Source organism: Necator americanus, chromosome IV, assembly GCF_031761385.1.
Source record: "Necator americanus strain Aroian chromosome IV, whole genome shotgun sequence".
Lineage (NCBI taxonomy): Eukaryota > Metazoa > Nematoda > Chromadorea > Rhabditida > Ancylostomatidae > Necator > Necator americanus.
The window spans coordinates 37,519,185-37,546,477 of NC_087374.1; the positions used below are offsets into that span (position 1 = coordinate 37,519,185).

General features: G+C 39.7%; 1 protein-coding gene across 3 annotated transcripts in view; it reads right to left on the bottom strand.

Annotated features, from left to right (window-relative positions):
• Nucleotides 1-27,293, bottom strand: part of RB195_003912 (uncharacterized protein) — a gene marked incomplete at both ends in the record, with an annotated part of 45,453 nt that overhangs the window by 6,722 nt on the left and 11,438 nt on the right. For all 3 annotated transcript variants that reach the window (XM_064201784.1, XM_064201783.1, XM_064201781.1), the window contains 13 exons: nucleotides 956-1,027; nucleotides 2,822-2,941; nucleotides 3,287-3,346; nucleotides 4,500-4,709; nucleotides 4,783-5,034; nucleotides 10,064-10,189; nucleotides 13,818-13,928; nucleotides 15,766-16,462; nucleotides 16,585-16,674; nucleotides 16,727-16,905; nucleotides 16,968-17,048; nucleotides 18,058-18,187; nucleotides 21,439-21,518. In XM_064201784.1, the coding sequence (XP_064057662.1) occupies nucleotides 956-1,027; nucleotides 2,822-2,941; nucleotides 3,287-3,346; nucleotides 4,500-4,709; nucleotides 4,783-5,034; nucleotides 10,064-10,189; nucleotides 13,818-13,928; nucleotides 15,766-16,462; nucleotides 16,585-16,674; nucleotides 16,727-16,905; nucleotides 16,968-17,048; nucleotides 18,058-18,187; nucleotides 21,439-21,518 (2,208 nt within the window). The remainder of the gene's footprint in view (nucleotides 1-955; nucleotides 1,028-2,821; nucleotides 2,942-3,286; nucleotides 3,347-4,499; nucleotides 4,710-4,782; nucleotides 5,035-10,063; nucleotides 10,190-13,817; nucleotides 13,929-15,765; nucleotides 16,463-16,584; nucleotides 16,675-16,726; nucleotides 16,906-16,967; nucleotides 17,049-18,057; nucleotides 18,188-21,438; nucleotides 21,519-27,293) is intronic.

A 27,293-nucleotide genomic window follows, 5' to 3' on the forward strand; every position in this document is an offset into this window, starting at 1 on the left:
AATGCTAAGTAGCAGTTAGGCTAGATTATGGTAGAGACAAAAGGTTCCAACAAAAGGTTCCCCCTAGAAAACAGGGATTTGGATACTGAATAAATGTTCGGTTGTAATAGAATTCGGAGAGGAATTTTCCCCAGGCCAATGTACATGAAGTAAACTTAGGAGTGAGCAAATCCTTCAAGTGATCGGTCGAAGAAACAGCTGATGATCCGAGGGGCAGACGTTGGGAGGACTAGTCGATACGAGCGTAGCATTCCCAAATGCCAGACGCTCCACACCTTTGTCAGTCCCATGCCAACCTTATCATATCGATCGATGCAGCGGATGCACAGGTGCCGTGCAACGCGGCGAGTCGCGAGACAAAAAAACTTGTGGTAGGACAGCGCCTAGCGCTTAGTGAGGTGGCGGTGGAAGATTTTTAGTATATCTTCGGAATTTTTACACCCTGGATAGGCTCTGTTGGTATATTGAAGACAGAAAGAGGAATAGCTCATTACTGTAATTACTTAATTGTTTAGTTGTATTACTGTAATTCGGAAATGTCGCAATGGATTTCAAGCATATAAAGGATGGATTTTTCCAGATGAACACTTAGTAGGACCGATCGTTACCGGATCGATCCTGGTTGATGCAGACCTAGGCAAAGAAGTAGAAAAATTACGGTGAAGCCCAGATGGAAGCTGAATTCAGTGTAGAAAATCCAAAGTAGCCATCCAAATGAGTAATGTCTGTAGTCACTAGAGATTATTTCAAAGTGAAAAGAAGATCAAAAATTCCTTGAATAGAAATCGATGCAAATTATGCAAGTAAATGTTTGTTGAAGACAGAAAAGCTAACGAAAACCTCTCGATAACGATGTCACATCGAACAGAAAAATAAGAAAACCGATGAAAGAATTTCTTTTAAATATTTGTTAATTATTTAGTTAGTAGTTGTTATTATAGCTGTGTTAAACGACCTTTAATGAAGCAGGAGGTGCAGTCGGAATAGAGCGGGTGTCCATCGAAACGGATTTGTGATAACTACTGGCCTGAATACGAAAACACATCTGGTGAGGCTTATAACTGCCGAGGCGTGGGTTTTCGAGAAACTTCGAAACGTTTTTTTCCCTCTCCCTCTCTGATGGAGGAACAGTGTAAAGTGGAGCGTCGTCCCGCTCAACTGGTCGATTCACATTACTCATATGGTCTTTTTTGAGGTAAAATTCGAAACATTCGACGATTTCATGAATGATTTGTGAATGAATGTGAAAAGCTGAGTCATTGAAAGGAAGTAATTTTGGTTGTGTGGGAGAGGTTTTGTACAGATTAAAATATGCATAGCATAAAAATTCTATGTGTAAAAATTATTACACTGTTAGACCAACAATTTGCTCTTGGTGGTCCTGAACAGAACTGCGAAGGGGAGTCCTGCGACTGATTTACCGTGGAAACTGAGTTCTAGCAAAGACATAGTTAAAGCGATCATTCGATCAGCATCATTATCCCATGGGAAATTTTCTGGAACACTGAAGAATGTTTGTGGGAAAACGCAGCCTTTCCCTCCGAGGTCCTAACACGACACTTTCGTGAATGTATTTTTCCCTCCGAGGTCCTAACACGACACTTTCGTGAATGTATTTTTAACCACCACGGTCAGTGAGAGAATCGAAAGTCAAGTAAAATTCTATCGATTTTCTCGGACGGTTGGTTCTTCAAAAAACTGCAGCAGATATCCGAATTCTCATAGAAATAGATATCACGGTTGTGCTGTCAATCCTCTCGGGACCCAAGTGTTCCCGTCTGCCACGTTCTGATGCGGGTGTTATGTTGCACGTGCTCTACGAAAGAACCAATACATCAACTTTCACATTGCGAATTTTGCACGGAAACGAGATCCGCTGCGAGAAGTTTAAATTTGGGCGGTGCCAAATGAGACGTTGACCAATGAGCGAATTTCGGCACCGCCTTCGCAGCCGGTGTCACTTCGCGTCGTTTGTACATGAGCACTTTTTGTGAAGCTTTTCAGGAAGCTTTTGTTTTAAAGTGAACAGTTGGCATAGGAGGAACTGCTCTCATCAATAAATACTGGTTCAGTAAGAATCTGCACGGTAAGTACGTTAAAGAATCGAGAAATGCGGAGGAATGCGTCTTTTTTCCTCTTGCTCCCGATAAATTCAGGATTTTCGCAAGTCAATTATCGAGCTTTTTTCCGTGCATTCTTGTGTAATTCCTCTTTTCAGCAAAGTCATGCGGAGAGCATGAGCTGTGCTTATTTTATCATTATCTCAACGTTTCTTCGTCAGAATATCACAAAATCCACGGACATTTGCAGACAAATCTTCATCATTAATCCAGCTGTAAAATATGATCAATGGTGAGGTGGTTTAGTAGAGGTAGTTTATCTTTCTTTTCTATTACGGATCCTTGAGTTGAGATAGCAGGGAGCATGTGTAAGAGATTCTATGTGTGTAAAGGTCCGTGATGGAATGAAATGCAGCAAAGTTCTTTTTCTACTGTTCCCGTTAATGAGGGACAACGGAAGGATGAGTCAACGGTGCATTGCAGCCGTTGTGGGGGATCGTGCTCTGTTCCAATAGCTTCATATTTCAGTCAGCAGTTAAATCTCTCTGTTCTTCCTTTTTTTCTATGTCCCTGAAAAAAATTGCGGCTTCTTTCACCACAATTACTTTGTTGATTTCAAAGGATAGCGCTATCCATGGGCTCGCTAAGAAAAACCCCGACGTTTACAAACTTAAAGAACGAAACATGAAACAATGACATTCTCGATGACATGCTTAAAACATCTACAAATAAAAAATTAGAGGGAAAAGGAAAAGGATCACCTCATGACTTCTTTCAAATGGGGCCGGTTTCGATTTCTCACTGGAATATGACGATTGATTGTAGCTGCTCTGCTGGTAATTGGCCGAGTTTGACACCGGTCCACTTCCTTGTGCGGTACTCTAAAAGAAATATTAAATTTATTGAGGTAAACACATACAATAAATAGATGTTGTACATGAACAGAACATAAATAAAAATAAACAAAATATTTATCCGTACTTTCAAAAATAATACAAGATGCGATACACTAGTATCACTATGATTCATTCAAGCATATTATTGTATTTCTAAGCGAAACAAGCAGTTGGAAGCACATCGTTGGCGTTAGAAGAACGTAAAGCGACAATCCATATGTCTATAGCTATGGATTAGTAACTTTTAACCTTTGATCTGTTGACTATATAACTTTTGTTGTCGATTGTGGGAGTATGATGTGGAGCAGTTGGTGGGCACTGTCCACTTACCCTTGTTTCCGTGCTAAAACTATACGTCTGTCCGGCAGGTGGTAGTGGAATCGCACTTTGCTGAAATTGAATCGTTTATGGATCTCATTTTAGCTGTCGCGAACTAGGTTTATAGTTCATTGTCAGATTTAATAAGCCCGGTTAGGAAAACTCCGCCGCTTTCCTAACCATGCTGCCATAATCCACTTTGCGCTGCTTTCATGTCAGCGCTAGATTACGAAATACATGTATAAGTATGCGGAAGGCTTCAGCTTACTTTATTATTACTATTATTATTACTATTATTATTATTATTATTATTATTATTATTATTATCATATATGGAGATTTGGAAATTCTTCCCCTGGAAAAAGATTGAGCTTCCCTACATCGTATAGTTAGTGACACATGACGATAGTACATGATAATGACGAAAAGAAAAAATCCGTTCTGATTTTTTTTTGAATAAGGAAATATTTGAGGAACTAGCTGCTTATTTAGGAACATCTGCAGGCGACGCAGCTGCTACAAGTTAGTTTTTTTTTCTCTAAGAAATCGACTGTGTCGCTGCTAGTTTAATGTGTCAATGATGCGGTTTTTACGGTAGCTGATGAACGCATTAATTTCCCGATATCCAGATGTGAGAGTACAATGATTTCTTTTCCGAGCAAGGTCTTAAAGAATTCCGTATCAGAGCGATATAATATGGGACCCATCTCAAAAATCAAATATATATTTTATCCCGCAAGATTATTTTATCTTCATCCTTTTTTATTCACTTGCATTCTCATGTACATATTTTCTGTTCCATTTGGAATAAACTCTTCCAGCAACTCGAATTTTTTCTTAACACTAAGAATAGAATTAAGCGAGATAAGAATGCTCCTAATCACATATCATGGGACAGCTGTCCTTTGGAAAAATCAATACGTTGCTACGTTATTGATTTGGACAAGTTACATGCTGTTACTCAAAAATTACTTGTCCGACCAGGTTCCGTAGGAAGTTCACTTTAGATGTACGCAACGTAAAATTTCATCAGGGATGTGTTGACTTTTCAATTATTTCCATGTTTGCCTTAATTTTAAAGGTGTATATAATTTATTCTGATTAGTTTCTAATTTAATTTTCTTTAATTGTCAGAACTGAAAAAATTATTGTATAATTTTGCTATTTTTTTAAAGTATGGACTATTAAAGAGAGAATGAAAGATCCATACGTAAGAATGATCGACCTGTGTTACGTTCTGATGCTGCGCGGACGAGGAATAACTTTTGCTGTAGTTAGATTGACTGGATTGCTCGTGATGCGATCCTGGATACCTTGGACCAGCGCGATACTTATCGAAATGATCTCGCACGTAGTCGATTTGATTCGTATTGTAACCAGTGTTCACCTGCATTTCTGCGTTACTTCCGCCAATGGGACCCGAAGTGATGTATGTCTAAAACAAAAAAGAAAGAATAGAATAATTGCAAAATTTATCTTTGATTGCAAAATTATGCGAAGAAAAAAACCTGCGGCGCTGGGATTGAATGTGTAGTATGACTCTCAGTGTGCTGAGAGCTCGTATAGCCTTGTACAGGAGCACTGGTAGCGTACTGTACTGGTTGATGATGATGATGTTGTTGTTGTTGTTGTTGTTGTTGTTGTTGTTGTTCGTGACGCTGTTGATAGCTGTGCTGATAACTTGGCTGCGATTGCATGTGACGTTCTTCGTGGTACTGTGATCGGTACTGCTGCGAATCGCCACCGCTTTGGTAATAGCTCTAAAAAGTGGAAAAATAACCAGAGGAAATTGAAACTCAGGGAATTAGGTTGCGTACGTCCTGCTACATCCTCGAGTGAAAACTACAGTACACGATTTTTTCACTAACAATTTTTTGTTATATACTTCATACATTATTTTCACTTTATATTTATATTCAGCTTTAACAAGTTTCCGTTAGAAAGAGCTATACATACTTTCAGTTTTCTTCCAATTTTTTTCCGTAAACTAAAAAAATAATTCAATGATTTGCAGAAACGTTATTTCAAAAAAAAAGTACGATTTCCAATATTTCTTCGGACTCCGAAATGGAAACGGATATGCATTCTTACTGTTAGAATAAGTTTCGTACAGCTTCCCGGGAAGAAAAGCTTAATCTGGAAATTTTGTCACTGGATATTTACCCTTACAGTAATTAGGCCACCGAATTTTCGGGACCTCTTTTTTCTGGCCTTCAACGAAATTCCAGTCTGGTGAGAATTTCCAAGAAAAAAACCTTTATTACTTCAGTAATTTATTTCAACACTTCTTTTCAACACTGAATACACATTAATCGATAAGAGCGAAGTCTTCGAAAGCATAATTATGTAATATTTGAAGAATCTTTGCTGGTCCATTAGTCCAAAGCGCTCCAATATTTCCATTTCAAGTGAGTAATTGACAAAATAAATAACATTTAAAACTTTTTTACGTTAACAAATCGAATGTGTCCGCTTGAAACTGTTTTCTGGCAGGAATAAGCTTTACTAGCTTGTCTCATGTATTGTATTTTCCACATGTTAAGGCGTCGAAGTCAACCAGCGAGGCATACGAAGTGCGCCTTGCGCTGGTGAACTACAATCGCACCGCATGACGTGTCAGTGATGAAAAGCACTACCCGAGAGATCCAAACTACCATGTGGGTGATTGCTTTTTAACTCTGAGACACGAAAATACCGTAAGAGCTGGCTGTGGGACCCAAATCATCCGGTAGACTTCAAACTATGATTTTCATACAGAAATGTGGTTGAATTTAAAAAGTTAGAGTTAATTAATTAGATGAAACTCGTTAATCCCATAGAATATGTGATGAGAAGGGGATTTATTGGCTAAGCACTACTGAGAAGCCTCGAGGAAGGCTAATCCAAGGTGAATCGTCTAGAAAGAGGAGAAACGATCCACCTTTTCAATTTTAATCTCCTTCTTTTTTCTCTGTGATGTTTTTGATTATGTCTAATTAATTACCTCTGATAGTAATTTGTGATAGGGTTCCACGAGGCAGCTGAAATAAAATAGACGGACTGCCAGTAAGAATTTAGAAGCGAAATTTGCAGAAAAGTAGGAACTGTTTAATGCTGAATTTATTTTCACATCATTCGTTATCAAAAACGTTATTGAGGAATTTTGTAAAGATTTTTGACCCTAAAAATTAGTTCTATGGAAATAACGACATAAATAGATTCGAATCCTCAAAACATTAGGCTGAGCTGCAATATTCACAAAATAGTTATAGTAACACTAATAAAAATTACTAATAATTAATTAAATTATAAAAAGTAACACTAAAAAAATAAAAAGAACACATAAATTCATCGAAGACAAAATGAATGGATAGTTGTTTGTGACCTGTTTTGATGCTATATTGATCAATTTATCAATTGTCAATTGTGATCTCCTTATATCATCCGCTATCATTCCGCTCCTTAAAACCAGCTCATAGCCTGTTTCAATTCCGACATATAATACTCCTTAACGATGCTCATTCCTACAACTCTTTAAAGGCACTTATTCGAGAAGAAAAATTACAAAAAATGACAAAATTTTCTTGCATTTCTCTTTGTTTCAAAAAGAATTGACAAGTTATTGGAGTGAGTCTGAGCTATGCACCGAAAATATCTATTTTTCTGGTTTATATCAGGACCTAGTATTATAAAAAAGGTGAAAGTGAAAGTTCTATCCAACTACTGAACCAAGGATTCACATAGTTCTAGAAAGAAGTGAAAATTTCCTTATTATGTTACTTTAATTAAAGACCAAAATTGTTGCCGACCTACACATATTCACAGCTAACGTTTCAGCGTTATCGCTCTCGTTGGCCTCCACAAAAACCAAAAAATGAAAATAAGTAAGTGCTTTATAAGTAATTTGTAAGTAATTAACATAAGTGATTTTCCCTCTTAAACGCCTAGTCTCCAGAAAATCTCACAGTAACTATTAAGGCAGTTTGGAAACTCAATGAAAAAAAAACATTTGTGACTGGTTCGTACCTCATTTTATAGAACTGGTAATCCCCGTAGAAGACGATGACAACGAGGTAGAAAAGTTTTTCCACAGGGCTCTGCCTGCCGACTCCGATAGATCAAAAACATGGAGGAGTATTGATGTGTGGCTGGTTTATTTGTGATCTACATTTCATTTTCATCCGTTGTGTTCATTCTCTGGATCTGAGGCCGTCTGCGAAATGTTTTTTTTCTTCTGCACAGCTACGCGCTCGGATTCATTCGACAAACCGGTATGAATTCCTAGTTATAGCTGTAACCTATAATTCACCTGCCGTATTTTGCCCTGATCCCTAAAAGAGGTGGAACGCTTAGTTTTCTGAAACCATTTCGACGATCTCTTGTCTCCAATGGCTTCCACATTTCCAGATGTAGATGACACTAATAGGGTGAAAAGAAATTCCCCCATGCTATGTAAGGATTCCCTGTATTAAATGGGCAACCATGGAGCCAAAAGTTGTGCAAAATCGATCAGACGCACGATTGCGTACCGACCAGTTGTCATCCGTTTTATTTATCATTTTTTCCATTTATCCAGTGGTCACTTTTTTCCATTTATCCAGTTGTCATTTTAGTGATTTTTCCTTAAATTTTCCTTGAAATGAGATTCCGATGAGCTTTCTTCATAGCCCCTTATAATCCAACTAACGAAAGCTTGTCAATTTTCTGGCGCTCAACAACAACAAAAAAAAAAACATCCTGGGGTATATGTAGTGTAATGAGTGCTGTGCTCATTGTGAATATTACAACGACGTTGTTTGAACGTTATACGTTTGCAGGATGGAAAAGAGTTGGAAAAGATACCGAAAGAGATGAGAGAATTTTTTTTTCTCTCAGGAAACTACAAATAAGCGTCAAATGTCATGGAACTTATATCCTTATGGCCGCTACACTTTCTTTGTCCGAATAGTACTTCTATACGTTCATTGTCCACACTAAAATGGAAGATTATTGGATTGTTCAAGGTGATCTTGATATAATTTCCCACAGATTAATCAATAACCATTTGATCTGATTAGTGATTAATTTTGATTAGTGCATACTACCACCCATAATTTTACACAAATAATTTTTCCATCGAATATTCCTAAAAAATAAGGAAAAAATCTTTTTCCTAACATAATGTGACGTATCTCCCTCCATTCATATTTAATTGTTTTCGTAAAACACCTACGTAACATAGATAAATTATCTATTGCTGTGTTCGCTAGATAAAAACAGCTGATAACAAGAGCATTCTTGTTTACTGGCTGGTTCTAACAAAAACAAACAACAATATACATCATCGGATGTAATAAGATGAAATAGAACTGCATGTTATTTTGTCATTCGGGCAGTTCATTTTTTAGATGATTTTAAAAATAGACAGAAATTAAGACTAATTAGAATTAAGTCCCAAAAGAACAGGTCTACAAAATCTCCACCCTCGTATGCATTCGATCAAGATCAGAATAATAATTAAAAGCTGGTTTCTATCAAAATTTCACACTGAAAAATGTGATACGAGGATTTCTGTGGATAAGCCAATATCTACGTCTTTGATGAATCCGGATCCGGACGGATCCGTGCCCCGTGGCCATGTCATGACAACGTCTCAAAAACGAAGCAAAGCACTCATTTCAAATGTTATTTTCATAACTTTCTTGCTCAGCGAACAAAAAAATTTTTAGAATAGTATTTAATATTTTATTTCATTATTTATATTTGTTATGTTATTATTATTTTTCAGTCTCATATAGTCAGCGTAGCGCTTGAGTTTTCCTTGACAGAATAATGTTAGAATTGAGTAAATGTTTGGAAGGACCCATCTAATATTAAGCCTTTATACAAAAGAGAATCCTAGAGTATTTCCTGGATCCTCCTTACATACGAAGTATAGAAAAGAGAAAAAAAATTGTTAGCAAAAAAAAAGTGTTTTTGACCTTAATTAGATGAACATTGCATTCTATAAGAGAAAAAAAAATCTTTCAAAAAAAAAAATCCCGGTTACTCTGCTCTTTTATTGCTCTCGTTGCCGCGATCACATGATGATGCGTATTGATCGATGGGGGGAGACGTGGAAAGCTATAGGACCCGCGGTGCAGACGCGCACGAGAGATGGTCGCAATGCGACGACTAATGGAACAAAAAAACTGGTGGGGAAATGTGCGCGTACGTAGCTATGAACAAATAATCGAGGTTTTGAATTTTGCAAGATTGACGGGAAGGATTTACTGAGAGGAACTCTCATCTTAATTTTTTTTTAGCAACAAATACACATATCTGCGTAACATATAGTAATAATAATGATAATAAATAACAATATTAATACTATAATAATATAATAGTTATAATAGTAGTATTTTTTCAAAAAAAAAGATGTTCTTCCGTAATGTATAATTCTAACTTTTTCCAAAAAAAAACCTTCTTCCATGCTTGTAACAAGAAACACCACATGAATTTGATAGCTTAGAATATTTTGGAAAGAAATAATCAAGTAGAGATTTTTATTGCCTACAAGCGCGGAATGTGACCAAAAAATAGCAAATAATATGTAAAATCACGCGCAAAAGGCGTAAAATATTAACCAATGGGAAAAAAAAACCCCGGCTGCAATTGCCGCTGGATGGTATTGGTGCAAAAATCTGTCACAAAGTAAGGTGTCGTAATTTTATAGGATTTTTTTTCTTGGATTGATAGATTTGCGTTAAAAGAACGTCTCTCTCAGCCAGTGAAATCGAATATTCTGCAATTTTTCGCCACACCTCAATCTCGTCATTACATCGAACTCACCGGTTCGTAAGACCGTTGAGGTTCGTACGATTGCGTCATTCCACTCATCGTATCCGCTGCGTGCTGCCAAACGTTATGCGTTTTAGCTGCTTTATTATGCCAAGCGGGCGGCTGAGGCGGTGGTACCTGAAATTTTTTTTCTTGGCATTTTTTTTTGCAATGAAATGAATATTTCTGGTTGAAACTAAGGATTTTACAGTGTTATGTGAGTTCTACGTTATTATTAGGCGGTGAGAATTTGTTGGTAAACATAAAATCAGTTGAAGTTATAGCTCTAGCATGCAATTTAGAGAAATAGAACTTATGGAATCTGTTTGTTACCATGTTGATATATGCATTTGGGAAAGAGAAAGCTGAGCTGGCTCCAGGCGGAGACGGAAAAGATTGTAGAAGTCATAGTAGAAGGCTTTTATGAGTTTAAGATGATGTATACCATAGGCGAAGAACATTTCAGTACGACGGTGCTGGCTTACGGTAGCCCTAAGCAAGAGGTTTCGGGCTGTGAATGCTGCACAGAGCTGAGCATTAGTGGATTTTTCAGTGACTGCAAGTAATCGCGGTCGGTCGCGAACAGCTGGTACGTGAGGGGGTGGAAGACGACATGCCGACCTCTACAACGATTTTTCCTACGGCCGCCGGGAAAAAAAAAACCCGAGAAGAGTTGGTCTACACTCTGCGGTTCGACATCACATTTATTCAATGGTATGCAATGTGGATTGATCCAGCTAGCCAATCTTTCACCAAAATACTGTCATCATTCAGCGGTGAAAAAATGAAGGAAGAGGAACGGAAAGGGATTCAGAAATAATGTTGGGCGATTTTGCAGAGAATCACAATGGGGATGTAGGAAAAATAAATGAAATATGTTTGGCACAAATATTCTCGAAACGAAAAATCTCATGAAGAAAGTAGGAAACTGAATTTTTCACTAGACACAGGCTATAATAACGAAAAATCTCGTCGGTCAAGGACTTTTCTGACTCTTTGCCCTGAAGCCAAAAAATTTTGCATCGCGTTTTTGTTATTCTGAGAGATTAAATGTAAGCAAAGGTAAACTTGTCAGCTCCAGAGTGTGGAGTCTAAGATGTGCGGAATTTGATCTTATCTGACTTTTTAGCATTTTTTCGATAAAATTTTCTATTTTTAGGATCCTTTCCAAGTTTCTTAGGACTCACTCGGACACCCTTCTGATAATTCAATGCCCATACAACCAGTCACATATGTGATCAAAAGAAAATGCTCAATCGTAAAGTCTTCATTCCCATTTCTATCCTTTTTCTCCTGATACTTTTTCTGATTGATCCAGTAGTATCTTTATAGCGCTTCGGTCTTTGGGGAGATAAAGTGATGAGGATAATCTTTGGATTCCTTTTGATTGAATATCCAAGCACATCTACTATCTCAATAACAGAACCCCATTGTAAAGTAAATGATGGGTCATTTCAATCCGCCATAACGTTTTACAGGATTGGGAGAAAAAACGTGGCAAATGTCTCTCCCTAAAAAAAACTCTGCTGATATGCAATTAATTTTCATCAGATGCTAAGCGTTCGACAGCTGTTGATGTTAGGATAAATCATTTGGATTTCAGAAAAATTATCCTGCATACTTATGTGTGCAGTGGAATCACATTGGTACTGTAAACCAATGTTTTATCTACTCTCCACGTTAGGGCAGTGTGTAGAAGTCTGACTGTTACCTGCACTGATGGAGCCGCTTTCATTGGACGCAATCAAGCACTCGGATGTATGCATTGGAGCTACAGAATTTGCACTTTTATATGGGGCAAGTTCCTCAACTACTGCAGAAAGTTGCTGTGGTCCAGCGCAATCCCAGAGCCCAGATCTAAGCTCCGTCTCGTGCCGTAGAACTGCCGGAAATTTTCGAGTGAACTCGAACATGCCGTTCTCTCCAGATTACTACCATATCTGCATGCACCGTTTCCTATGTTCCAGGAAACACACAGCAGAGATGGATGTATCAAAAACTACACCATCTGCTGCTGCGATCCGAATGAAAAGAAAGTAGGAGGACGTTCTGTAGCTGTTAGGAATCACTAGAACGGTGGTAGAAATAAAATGCTTATGCAATTAGTTTTTCTTGACATTGAAGTTACTTGAACTGAGGCTGAAGCTTCTTTCAAGGTCGTCTTCTCAACGCGCTCCGAAAATTCCACGAGAGTACGCCTAATTAGCGTCATGAAACATGAAACGAAGAACAACTGCTGCGATTCGAAAGCAGCCAAGGGTACATCGCTGCTCAAAGTGAGAAAAGTGAGAGAAGGAACCCTATAACAGAAACTTTCTAGCTGACGAAACCTTGACGTCAATGAAATGATGGGCAAAATAGTTGAGTAGTGTTCTGCTGACGTCGCTTTAGCACCCTTAAAACCTTACGTTAAAACCAGCTGTAGCTGCGCCCTGAGAGATGCAAACAGATTTGAGTCCCCTCAAAGCCCCCAAAAGGAATCAGGATCGATTGAGAACCTGCTGGATTTAGGATGAGTTAAAACACTTGAGTTGCATGCTGAAAAACGATGAAAAATACGAGGGAGCGCCGAAGCCAATCCGCCATTCAACTCTCTTATCAAACGATTTGTGGTCAACCCTCACCGCCAACGAATTCAAGCTGTGAGTCTACATATCCGCAATTCGCCCGGTCATGATTTCAGGATCGGACACTCGAGTATCGCTATTAACGGTGTAGGATAAGATGATGACATGCAAGGAAAAGTGCTTAAATGACTTGTTAGGCTACTATTCGTTAATGGTATGTCAAAACGAACCACTTTATACAGAAGTGGATGTGGTGAACGCGGGGATGACAAGCAGAAAACATCAACACTTGCCAAAAACACTGTCCTAGTCTTCTGAAGTAGTCACAGCAAACCATCTTTGCTTTTTTGCTCACGTCCTGAGGAGAACGTCTGACTGCCTTGTTCAAGTTGTCTTGAGGATGCTCGCAGTCTTAGAAGGCCTCCTGGTCGTAAAAGAAAGTTCTGGACGGAGGTGGTGAAAGAAGATCTGAGGTCAATCGACGTAAAAGGGCCGTTATATCAAGACGTAACGTTTCGTAGATTTCTGAATAACGACGGATAGATAGATTCTGTGCGAGCCCCAGCTGAAGAACGAGGATGGGCTCTGATATGCTTATGGAAGACACAGCTTATCGAATATGGGGATGGTAGCGTCAGGTCCCCACCATATAACTTGAATGTCAGAAGAAGTGATCTATACTTCGTGTAGTGCAATAGCTGAAAGCATAACCGTAGAGTCACCACCAGACATGTCCAGACGGTGTGATGCGACGTATCCAGGACACATGCCCAATTCTCCTGGCCGCAGATCACATGAACGTGCTCGAATGCGTCCGGGAGCGGGACCATGTATTAATATCATAGCCATTCATAGTCAGAGAGTAGACAACACTCTTGTTAGAGTCAGATTACACATGGTCAGAAAAGGCGCTCAGGTCTCGCAACCGCATAATTCAGATCATTCCGGCTTGATTCTAGGAACAAAACACTACTTATTTAAGGTATTTGTGTCTATCCTGAAGGCCGCGACGTGGATCGATTGGTAGGTGTCTTGCAAAGAAGGTGCGTTAACTGCTGGAGACTGCGTCGCGGCCTTCCTGGTGAACATAAGTAACGACGATTACACACAGTTGAAGCTTCACTAAGGATCAGTCTCTCTCGGAAACAACGTAGTTAACATAAAAAGATACGCAACTGATGAAATTTCAGACCACTTACCTTTGCCGAAGCAGGCAAATTGACTCGAGCCTCAGTATCATACGCTTTTTGTTCCCAGGCATTACGACGTTGTTGAACCGTGCGGGACCAGTTCGGTTCGTTCGTAAACACCTAAAGAGGAACGTATAGTGGACGCACTGGTATTGTGCAATGGAACAACGAGGATAAAATCTACCGAAAATGTTAGTTAAAAATCGAGATCGTGCATAGTTATTCAGATATCTTCTTCTATAGTTACGGGACAAGAAGAAGTGGAAGAACTAACATTTTCAGCAATATCGATTTGTCTAACGTAGGTAAGCGCATAACAAGAACGTTGTTAAGCGTGAATCATCTATATGGATTTTAGATCCTAGAAAATAACTCACTCGTTCGTTTATAGACGCGAAATTCTTGCTGAGAGAAGGATAGCTCTATAACGCATCAATCTTAAGAAGAATTATTATATTTAAGAGCTAGTTGTCTAATAATATGCTCTACGATCTAAAGCTACAAAAAATCTCAACGTTATCTCAACTATCTCTTATTTAAGGGACTAACGGAAATTTTGGAGCAAATTCCATCACTTATTCTGCTGTCTTCTAACATTTTCAAGTAACACTCCACAATCTCTGCACGCTCCTTGGAGTAAAATTTGAAATATCTCTTTACTCATACCTCATGTGGTGTTTACTCTCTCAGACATTCCATTCTCTTTTTTTTCAATCTCGCTCCAAATCTTCTGTTCGTAACAACTTCTTCCCACTCAGCTACCTCATCCAATTGTCCTCTCTGTGCTTCCTTGCCCCCACTAATACCTCTACGGCTGATACGGTGATTAGCATGATTTCAGCATTTGAGATAGTACGCCCCTTCTGGAAAGAAATTCTATTTTTTTTAGCGTTTGCGTGTTTCGCAGCGAGACCATTCTACCGGGTGGTGACGGTTGCTTTATGATGAACGAACGTATATTATAGTAGGGTCAAAACGACATGAAGCACGGATAAGCGGGTGCGCTCGAAGCGGTGCGGTGGAGCGTAGCGGTTGGGATCGTGTAGGGATTCCTGCTACCGCCGCCCATCTCTGCAGTTCGCAATGGTCCCACCTCGATTCCAGAGATTGACCCTTCTCAAGTTGTTTAGCGCGATTTCTCTGTGCTCTATGTTTGCTCAAAATTCGTCATTGCCAGGCTGAGCGCACCTGGATCTAGGTTGTTCTTAAGAGGAGTGGTACTGTCCGTGTGCAGAAGGTGACTGCACCATCTGGGACAAATTTCACGCGTCATTTCCGCCGTAGGAGTCACTGTTAGTCTCTGCCTTTTGGCAACGTATGTCATCAAGTAGTGTAAAAAAGTTGAAGCCAGTGCATCTCAAAACTTCCAACTTCGGAATCTCTGCAACAATAGGTAGGGCTAGGCGTACAGTCCACGAACATGAGAACAGTCACGCCCAACTCATATCAAAAAGTCCAGAAAACGCACACGTAGTAGCCCTGTTTGTTTTCCTTTCTTTCTTCATTTTTTTCCGACAATGCTGCTCATTACGGGCGATAGAATGCGGGCTATCCGCAACCTGCCTTCAGCAATGCAGATGGGACAACTTCTGCCACTCATTTTGGTGGAATAATAGGACTACGAAGAAGTTACCCGCATTCTGTCGCGTACTAAGGTGTACCGTTGGAGGACGAGATCACGTGTCCTTGTGAAGTTCTGGATGGAATTGAGCGTGATCTCTGTCATATATACTCGTAGGGTACATTCCTAACACAATCTTCTCTTGCAGAGATCCCAACATCGAAAATTGCACGGTGACGTTAAGGATGGAAAGACTAAAGAAATGCAAAAAAAGTGAGCAAAAAGAAAAAAAGACATGCAAAAGAGGAAAAAAGCACTAGTTGTGGCCGCAATGTAAGTATCGCCTTTCAAAAAGGTTACATAATGTGGATTACACTCTCAGCTCAGCTACAGGACCTGGTTGCGATTGAGCCGTGGGTCGGAACGATTTCTCCACGCTTCATGTTTGTTCAAGCTATGGTCGTGCCATACGGGTGTAGTTTCACGTTCTCGCTTTCTAAGCACGTCGTCATTCAGTAGAGTCTGCACCGTCACCTCTTTGTCATCGTAGAATTGACGTTGTGTCGCGAAATCACGTTCACGCGATAAAGTTGGGAGGCTGCCGGTTGAACCGCCGTAACGTGCCTTGTTTGCGGATAAGCTAAACGTTACGGGTCCTGGAGGAGGTTCTTGTCGACGTACAGTAATATGGTCCCTCTTAAAACCACTGGGCGGAGCAAAACTGGTGCCAAATTCATTTTGGTTAATATGGCGGACTTCATGACGAATTTTCTGATTAGAGATAGTGTCGCCGACGAGAAGATTGGCGTCTACTTCATCTACATTTGGAGCGTAGTAGGAATTGCATGCGGATCGTGGATCAGCCGAGTAGTGTGGACGTAGTCGAGGAGGGTCCGGTCCATGTCCATGGTAAGGGCCACCGGCTACGTAACCAGTACCAAAGTCCGAGCCGCCAAATTCATATCCGGGTCTAAAGCGGGACCGCGTATCATCCGCACGACTGCGACGTATCTCATAGGTGTAGTCGTAGGGTGCGGATGAGAAATGCATGCCTTTGGTGAAGTCCATTCCACCATATTCATAGCCAGGTGTGCTGAAATGAAGTTCGTTTGAAATTGCGATTTTGTCTGTCATTAGGAAGTTGAAAGGAAAACTGTCCACCAAAATTCCATAAAAACTAACGACAAACTAAAATTCATCGATTCAGAAACTTACTCTCTCGTCTCGCTGTGCACTCTTCGTCGAAAAGGCAGTGTTTGTGAGTAGGATGGACCCCAACGCGGTTGATTCGTATGCGTAAAGGTTCTGAGGGACAATTATCAGCTGGATCGAGTGCAAAAGGTCTTCGAGAAAATACCTGGATTTTTCGACAAATTCTCGTGGAGTCGTCTCGCGCGGCCTTTCATGATACGACGCCGGACGATGTCGTTCATGAGTAGGCGTCATCGATGGTGTATGATGTTGTGCGGGATCGGCTGGAGTCCTCGAACGAGCTCGTTCGCTTTTCTCTCGAGCATAAAGCGCCCATTCTGGCTCCTGAATCACGTTCGGGACATTTATGGTGTGGAACTCGATTCAACGGTGAAAATGTCCTATACCTGATGTGGGATTTGCTTTGGAGCTTCGACTGATGCTATCTGCTCGAAGAAATGCTCACCAAAGTGTCCTTCATCACCTTCCTGGAATTGAGTACTATACTTGTAATCCCTACAATTAATATGACTGCGGTCCATTTATTGGAAGGACATCAAAACTAGAAACTTTTAAAGCTCATAGATTAGCTCTTATCCTCGAAACACAGCGATGAACGTTGACGTAGAGTTCAGAGCAAATGAGGTGAGTGCAGTGAACCGAGCAAAAAAAATTAGTTCAGCTACAGCGGGTTGCTTAATGTAGTAAATAGGCTCTATGACAATAATAGTTGCTCTTACACCCCCGTTTCACTTTTTGCTTTGAGGGCAGAATTGACAAAATATTTATTATTCATCTGCAAGAGAGTACAGTAAGACTGTAGTAAAACTCGACACTTTTTATAAATATGTGTTTTAAGGGGAGTTGAACTCGGACAACAGTACTTAAGGTGCGTTCGCTTAAAAGAATTTCTTTTCAACGAAATCCATGAAACATACGAACTGAGGAAGGTTAGGACGTAAGTTAAGCTTACAGTTAAAAAAGAGAGAGTTGTAGTTAAGCTTCGAAAATAGGGTTAGAACGTTAGTCCTGCTCGGGAGCACTCTAGATGAGTGATTCCTGTATGATTTTCGCTTTTCTCCTGCCTCTTCTGGTGGTTTTCTGGGCACGATGAGATGTTTGAGGGTGTAAATCCTTTTCTGCTTGAGTTTCAAGGCTTAGATGAAGGACGGCGAGCCGAAGCGTTAACAAAGTGAAGTAATAGCAACAATTTTGTTTACAGGTTAATTAGATCAATATTGAACTCCCAATTATGATTTATGGAGCATTAAACGTAGTCGTAGAATCTTAAATGGAAGTTTTCAAGCAAATTTTTCTGACAAGCACTAATGAAATAAAAGTAGGTACACAACAGTTGTTTGCTGTTGTGCTCATGAGCTTAATCGTGTACTCTATTTTCCTGGATGAGTTGCCGCAATCCTTCTACTTGCATATTCGAACAAAGTACTCAAGTAAACAGCCCTAGAAAAGTACATATCTCAAATTTGGTCTTCATACCTTGATGAACTTGAGCGTAGCGCTTTTTGATGGATCGAAATGTTTATCTCCGGATGGCATTGGGATTGGTGTAGAGATTGGCGTCGGATCGCTACCGATTTGCTGTTGGTATTGCTCTTCGGCGGTCTCCCTAAAATTTCAGAAAATTTCACCCATTTAGCAATTTTGTAACGTTATTTTCAGTGATTAAAGCAGTTTTAGTTGCGTTCACTTGTCTCTTTGGTTTTTTTTTCCACGTTTTACCACTTTCTTAAGTTCAATAGTTTCCTGACTTGTAGATCAAATGAGGTAACTATCTACACTATCGATGAACGAAAGGTCATTTTTCGATTATTCTTAGTAGGTGTTGGCGGGTGGCAGTTGGAATTGGGAGGGAAATTTCCCTTTTCCTCATTTAGTGCCTAGAACGTAACTCTAGTAGGTGCACATAGATTTCCTTCTCTTTTTTCTTTTCTCTTCTTTTATTTTATTTTATCTTATTTTATTTTGAAGCCGCGATTTTGATTGAGGGTGAGCCAGCGGTGCCGCGTTTGTGATCATTTCGTAAGGTATTATGAGTTTCGCGTTGGAGAAAAAAAATCAATTTGTTTACGGGCGCTGCCGTTGTAGAAAGTGATCAGATACGATTATCGATTTGAAAATCTCGCGTTTACGGCGGCGATGTTCTGCGAACTCCAGAATTCTGAATTCGATCGAAATTCCGGCTACGCATTGGCTCCACTTCATTCCTCTGTCACATTCCCCTAGTTCTCTTCCAACCATAATCTTGTCTTCCCGCGATATCTCTACGGTTTTTCGAGTTTTATCCTGGAATTCGTCCAGGATATGACTTAGGCAGCCTCCTTCCTCCATTGGCATATGCCGAGAACAAGTGAAGTCGTCGTTCATTAGTGGCAATGACTACTTCTAGCATAGTGGCTAAGGCGCTTATCCATTGCGGTTATTTGCCGATGCGCCGCGAAACAATCATGCCTATTCCGCTGCTGGATCATGGACAACCGTTCCAGATGAATCTGAAGCACTTTCCAGTCTTGTACAGCTTCCTACCGGATTATTTAGTTTCGTGTTACCCGCAGATGTCAATACTGCGTCGTTCTAGCACCGCCGCTTCTCCGCAAGAACGTCCTGACAACGTGCCGACGTTTCTTGCTGTTAGTGTTAGTTTTGGGAACTTGGTGGAACTGTGAGGTAGAGCTACTTCCTCCCCTCTCCCTCCCCCCCAATCGTCTCTTTCTCTTCCAGACTTCCGGATACCGCCCTTTCTTCAACATAGGGACTGTCGCACATTTTCAACTTGCCGAGGCTCGTGATCGCTTCTGTCGGTGTCGACGTCGGTTCTGGATGACTATTTTGCATTTACCTCTATTTCTTTTCACTTCATCAGCTATATATTCCCAAAGATTTTGAAATGAATTTTGAAATTTCCGGAAAACTGTAGCGCTATCAGATTAGGGTGCATTTGTTGGAAAACATGTATTTCTTATGTTTTATATATTTCTAGATGGACCCTAATTTGCTTTTTCGAGAACGATCCCAGAATGAATCTTCACTAAGAACATAGCGATCAATACATTTTGATCTACAGAGCAACGCGGCATAGGTATTTAAGTGTGAATTTAAGCGGTTTATAATTGTGTCTTTCTCGTGACAAAAGGTGATCTCTTTTATAAAAACACAAAAAGACTTTTCGTGCGCACATCCATGAACCGGTTTTTTTTTTCATCGTTGGATGTTACTGTAGCTGAGGAGCGCCCAGCCACCTGTCTACAGTGAATGTTCTCTTTAACCTCCACCGCTGGGAAAAAATCCCCTGAGGCAGTTGGTTTGGTGGGCTGCCTCATGAACACCTGATTGTAATTACTTTCGGATATCATCGCGTCTGGAAGAATATGCTCACACATTGATCGAACGTGAAACATTGGGGACGTTGCTGATAATATTTTCTGTTTTCTCGACTAAATCAACAGACGAAGAAACAAATTCGTGGGCGGAACAGCCGCCATTGAAACATCGGTATTTTTAGCCACCCTCAATAGCTCGGTGTTTTCCAGGGCAACTACAAAAACGACGCTCCAAAACAACGCCGAGTCATCGAGTATTTTTTTAAGGACGAGTCTTCTTCCACCCATTAAATTTACTAGGAGGCTACGCAGCAACTGGATGCTACGGTAGTTCTCGGATACTATAGAATAGCACGTTTTTGCTGCTTTATGGTCGATTAAATTCTCTGGAATTTTCTTCTATCGACTGGATCCCGAATAGATTCGAGGTGTTCATTTGAGAAACACGCGATGTGTCAGAGGAGGACGGGGCTGAAGGCTGGCTGTCCGTCCGTTTAGCATGTGTAAAGGAATCAAGGCATAGATGGTGGATGTTCAGGAGGCGTCAGAGAAGAAGAGATAGCAATACGGGGCAAGAAAGATGATAAACTAACGAGATGGAATAAATGTAAACGTGAGAATATAAAGATAAACAAAAGACGCAACAGATGAGAAGACAAATTTTACAGAATTTTTACAGTATTTTACAGTAGAGAATGATCCACTGAATCGTATAATGAACATGATTTTCACAATAGCTCTAAAATTCTACACATGAAATAGAATCGCGTAAAAGGTTGGGAAAGGAGAATAAAATAAGAAGCCATGGATTTAGAGATAAAAAATAGGAAAAACTGTTAATGGAAGCGAGAAGAAACGACTAAAAATTCTGTTTTATTCATCTTATTTATTTGTTTTTATCCTATTTATTGAAAATACAAGAAAATTTCAGATTTTTGTAAATTTTATCCGTTAATACTACTCGGTAATATTTTTTTGGAAACAGAAAAAAATTTACAAAAGAACAGGATGAGCGTAGAAAAATTTAAGGTTTTCAAAATCAAGTATTGAAGTTTTATAACATTTAAACTTATTTATTCTTACAGATTTTTATTCATTGAGAATGTTTCAGGTGTTTTATTATAAAATCCTCCTCCAGAAAATTATTGTAAACTTTTGAAGTGCTCTAGAAAACGACAAAATCGGTAATTGACACATTTTAAGCTAACAAAAGTTTAGACAAAAGAGATAAAAAAGAAAATTTTTGATTTTTATAGTGTTTCACAAATTTTCCCGTTAAATATGGTTAGCATATAAAGAAATAAAATTTATGGCGCTACAATTTTCTGGATTTGATGCTGTAGGAATAGAAGAAATAGAAGACATGAACTTTCGGTTCGGAAAAAAATCGTAGTAGGAGTGGGAGGAGGCTTTTTCTTAAAAAGCAACCCCAATATTATTATAGTCTTAAAAGTAAAATCTGACTGAAGGTAGATAGCAAAAATAAGTTAAAATTATCATTGAAATAATTAAAATTTGGATTTTCCTGCAATTTTCTCACCTCGAATAGATTGGCATTGGTGAATTGTACTGCAAATGTACCGGCTGCGCCATGCTCTCCTTCTTCACCAGCGGCAATACCTGTAAATAAAAATAATCACAGTCGACCGCATTTGTACAGTATGAACCGAACAAATTTTCTCATTGGTGAATCTGAGATTCCAAGGAGAGAAGGGAGATACATAGATTGAAGTTATCGTTATATTAAGCTAAAGAATTCCTGGTGGAAGATCTGTTATTTATATCTTAGGATCCTAGAATAAAATACCAGAGAAAAAGTAATGAGATAGCATAGGTTGACGTGAGCGAGAGAAGAGAGAAAGTGAGTAAAACGATGCAAAAAAATATGTTTGAAGGCAATTATTTTGGTGCAAAAGTTTCGTCATCGAAAGAAGATCATCGAAGCAGCCGTAGGCATTCAGCGAGGTAGGCGAGTGCGACGTGTGGCTTGATGTAAAAAAGCGGGCGGCTGGCAGTTGGTGGCGGCGTGGAACAGTGAATTTCTCAGGAAAAATTCAATAAAACAAAAGATATGAGGCAAGTAGAAGATCGATGATTAAGCAACTAGGATCCGAAGGGTCAATCCTGACCAGTTTCATCATTAATAGCCGTTTTTCTTTAAATATGGTAGTTTAAATAATTTTTTGTGGGTGAGATGGACGTTAGAAGGCTCAGATTTTTCCGAAATATTCTTCAGAAATTTGCCATTCGTTTTTTTTAGAAACCCAGCAGAATGCCGCAAAAAAATCCAATACATAAGCAAGTATAAATCAAACGAACAGCAGAGTTGTTTGTTGGTGGAACTTCTGATGGCACCGTTGGAATCGGCACCTCGTGACTTCGTAGAGATTGTGGAATCATAGGAGATGCAGCAGAATGTGATGAGAAACCACTCTAAAGCACAACAAAACGAATGTCGGAAGCTTAACTCTAAAAGAAATTATGGACAGCTGTTTTCCGAAACATGTTCCGAACAGTTTAGCGTCAATTTTCGATTTGAGGGAACCAAAATCCTGAATATTATCGAAGGGATCTCATTTAAAACTGGTTGGATTGCTAAGAAAATCGTACTGGAAAAACAGTATGAAGAGCTGCTCATATTGAGCTTTTCCTCGGATTTCTGGAACAGTATTGCAAATTTTACATCTTGCCAAAAGCAGTTCTGTGTTAGTAATAATTTGGACTAATGAGTCGGCAACTTTTCTGCGGCCACCTTGGCGCATTTCTGAAAAATTACCCTTATTCCATAAAGCATGTGGTTGTCTTGAAACATCTAATGGTTTTTATTATTTGATTTATTTTTTCCTTCTAAAGTCGAGTTAGATATTTGTTTGACATTTCCTGTAATTTTATTTGCTTTCGTAGCTTATATTCATATTACAAAAGAATGACAGTAGTTTTCTGTTCATGACCATGTTTAATACTTTAGAAAACTGTCAAAAATCTTGGAGTCAATTTTGTTGGAGGATAGAAGTGAATCTCTTTGAAGTCCGGCTAAAATGGATCCTAAACAGTGCGTTACCTGGCTCGCATCGCCTGCATCACCTGTGTTTCACTTAGTCTTCGATTTTTTCGAGATAGCCCTAAAAATGGCTTCATTTTTGACGTCATGCGCAAGAGTCACCCAGTGGTTGAGCACCATACGTTTGTCTAAAAGTGTAAACGGACGACCCCGGAACGCACTTTCTTACTACGCAACCATTGCGCTCCGCCTCGCCTGCGATTCGTCGAAAACCCATTCGGACGAATCGCAGGCGGGCAGAGCACAATAGCTGCGCATTGTAGCAGAAGCCGTCGTAAGAAACAAGGCGTTTACACTGATACAGAAAAAAAAAGGACGGAATCACCCTCTTTCCCACAGTTTACGATTCCGTATAGGCATTACTCGCCTGAAACGCGTACCATCCCAGATTCGTGGGGTGATGCCTTTAAGTTCGGTCCGATAAGCAGCTGCGCTCGAAGCGGCGCGGCGGAGAAATCCAGCTGGGACCATCACGAAATGCTGCGAAGAATGGAGATAGCAAGGGTCCCTCTCGATCCTAACCGCTACGCTCCACCGCAACGCTTCCAGCGCAGTCGCTTACGCATTTGCATCAAGTTTCGTGTCGTTTTTACCTATATCTGGAAATCAGTGAAGGAGGAACGGGCTTTAACGAAAGGTTATGTATGAAACGTATCACGTGTAAAGCCCAGATAAGTTTATTTTTCTCTACTTTACATCACAAATGTTACAACGCTCATGATTTTCGATCATTGACTTGGCTTAGGGCTCTGCATCAGTTTTTTCGTGCGTGCGTGAAAAAGGATACCCCTTGCATCACTTTTTCGAATGAGTGTTCAATGATCCGCCTTTTTCTCGGGGTACGGGACATCCAGTTTTCCTGAGGCATAAGTCGAAGCAGGAAGAGTGATGGTTTTGAAAAGTTGGGCACAAAGCCAGATGTTCCTGACCTTTTCTTTTATTACTTATTTCAATGCCGAACCCATATGTTCGAAGTTTATTCCGTTTTTAAAAACTACTAATGAACCCCATTTAGAGATTAGTAGAGAAATTTCGAAGAAAGGCGATAGTGGAATTTAATAAATATCGTAGGCTGAAAAGAAATGGTAATCTCAAGAAACCTTTTAGTTATAATTATGCCTAATATAAATTATACCACAATTGCTAACAATAACTTGACAAATGAAGAGCTGGTGAGGTTGATACGAAGAATCTTTTATGGTAGATACCCCGTCACAGACTACGGTAATATGTGAGAACCAACAAAAGAAGGGGCATGCTCAATATATTTTTAAAGATCTCCTTACTTCTGCTGAAAAGCTGACAACACTATTGTTCTAGAATTATTATGCCTTACATTTATTTTTATGCTAATTTATTTTTTCCATTGACGTCTGAAAATCCAACTCTTACTTCTTCCCATCCCATTGGTCCTGAACTGAACGGGGCCTACTTCTTGTTTCCTGCGCAATGGGACCTTCAGTAAATTTCGTTATCGAACCCAAGACCAAATACTAGATGCGCTAGAATGTGTCACATGCGAGGCCGAAAACCGCGTCGCTTCGAACGTCGCAACCGCCTACACCATATTGCACCATAAATTAGGCCATTCTGAGCGTATTCGTGTGCATGACGACCGCTTCTTACGTACAGCTGCGGCTCGGTCCAGCCAGACCTTAAGTCGCAGTCCCTCCTTCGATTTTCTCGATTGGTTCTCATGATCACAAATTATGATTAAAAAGAGTGAAAAAAGGAAAAAAAGAAATAGCGATGCAGAACTGTATAGATTGCTACATCATGATGACATGCAACTGTTTTTCAGTCTTGACTTATGATCCATACATGGGCCGTGATCCCGAGAAGAAGCTGAGCACAAACACATCGCTTCTCTTTTTTTACTACTATTACTGGCGGAATAATGTTGGTTATGATCTGGCAAATAACCTCTGTAGTTCCACAATTGAAAATTCATTCACGCTTGTTTTGCCGTTGTTTATTTAAGTAAAAGTTTTAAAGAGTAAAACCAGAAATACAACCGTCGCTGGACAGCTCACCGGGAGACCACTACGCCTCTGGAGCAGAGCATTTTTCTCTATGCACACACTCCTTTCTCCTCAAATGAAGTCAATTAGGTGTAGAACTTTGCGCTGGGAAGGGAAGCGATCCAGTTTATAGTCGCTTGTATTTATGTTTACCTCGACAAACGCCATGCATCATTCGCGCTCTCCCGCTGCCTAAAATATATCTTCCTATAATTTTAGCGTCGCGCAATGGGACGTGGTCAGGTATCGTAGTGTAAACCAATGTATTTGTCTCTGCAGTTTGTGCGTTACTTCGTACGTTGAAATTCGTTATTATTAAACACAACGTATCATAAAATTAACGCTAACCCCGGCGAAAGCGTAGGGTTTGGGTTCTGGACTACGAAAACGAGGAAACTAGGCTCATCTTCAACTAATTGTAGGAGAAAATGGCGTAAAATACGGTGTGCTGTTCTGCGTAGTCGGCCGCAACGCAGAAACGTTGTCGCGCGCCGCGTCCACAAGCCAGGGATCGCAGAGTGATGGAGTCTTCTAGGCCCCCTATCCATGTGAAACCAATCGATAGGCTGCTGAGAGGACTGTCTCTTCTGCAAGAGTGCGCGTTCTAACGTACCTCGTAGGGAATAGAACCGTTCCCGCGTCGTTTCTTAAGATGACTAGAAAAAATTGGAAGGGACCACGCATGTTTTCGCAATCTACAACCCAAACTCTACGTTTTCCCTCAGAGTTTCTGCACCACTTCGATAGGGTGATACGCTGCCTTCAAGAAGTAGAGAAGCTTGCTGAGAAGTATCAAGCTTTGTTTACGTAGGAATGTTTACGTAGGTTGACACTGTTTAGAACGCGGCTTACGACTTCAGAGCCAGCACCAGACTTCTGAAAAACCCTTTCCCTGAGGTCTTGAGCATCCTCTGAATAGACTTTGCCACGCATCCAGAGTAAGTGGTGATGTGTGCTCAGGGATGGTAACCACAGACCCGAATGCCCAATGGTTCCGTTAATTCGTCTTAGCGGGGTTTCAGTCATAGATGCGAAAGTGGGAGCCGGTGCTCCGAACCACTTTACTTTGGACGGTTGATAAAGGGACCCCGTTTACTTTTAGACCGTTGCCGAAATGACCGCTTCCACCCATAGACGGTTGGCTAAGGGATGCTCATCACTTGTGCTGCACCCCATGAGTTAGACCACCTCCACCTAAGGAGGATTCGGCTCCTTCCTATCGCACCTATGGATTTAGTGATCTTTAGTTCTTCATTATTTCAACTACACTTAGGAGAGGCTCAACCATTCTAGCAAACTGAAATTCATTAAAGTGATTAAGTTAAGAGTGGTTTTATTCGAATGACACTTAAATGACCCCATAAGAGTTAAATATGGGCCAAATAAAAAAATTGAAAGTTATGGATAAAAAATAATTGTGGTTTAAAAAATAGACATCAACCTCATCCGCAGATTCTCACAAGTTGTATTTTCAATATGAAATAGGGTTGAGTTTTGCAGAAAAAAAAATTGGCCGTCATCCAACTTCTTGTGTTTCCAACCACATCAGGTTATTCCATACATTCCAAAAAAATATGCTACTGTAAAAAGTAGTTTAACGTGAACTCGTATGGCATATGTAACGTTTAGATGTGAGAACATTCTGTTAGAATCCAACTACGAATTGATCTGGTTAATTTTCGGGACAAGATTTTGTCTACGTTTCGCTCCCGAAACCTGATTATTCCCAAACCTGTGCGAAAAAAAAAGAAACCTCTTAGGTAGGACAACTTTTACAGTTCTAGAAGTATTGGAAATAGGAAAAAAAAGCGAAGAAGAAATCAGTAGTGGATGTCAATATGAGGGAGAAATAAATAAATGTAAATTTAAAATAGGGTAACTAAGGATAAAATAAGATGGGAAAATAATAATAAGGAATAAATAATGATTTTGTGTGTAACAGTAATAATAATAGTAATAATAATAATAATAATAATGAACAAAAAATAATAATAGTAACTAAAATAATAATAATAATAATAATAAGTTTCTCTATAAATTGAATTAAATTGAATGAAAGAAGAGAGGAAATATGAGCAAATCTAGATACTCTCATATAAATCGTTGACATACAGTTGATGTATCCAGGCTCATTTGGTAAATCAATGATTACCATTTCCTAGCGGAATTTTTTCCTCATTCTTTATTGTCTTTTCTTCACTTATCTTTATCGCTTGTGCTTTTTTTCATGTTACTGAATGGTTGCAGTAAATCTACATTGGAACAGATGAGATAGGTGTACAGCAAAAGCACGTGCAGTATGTCGAATACAGC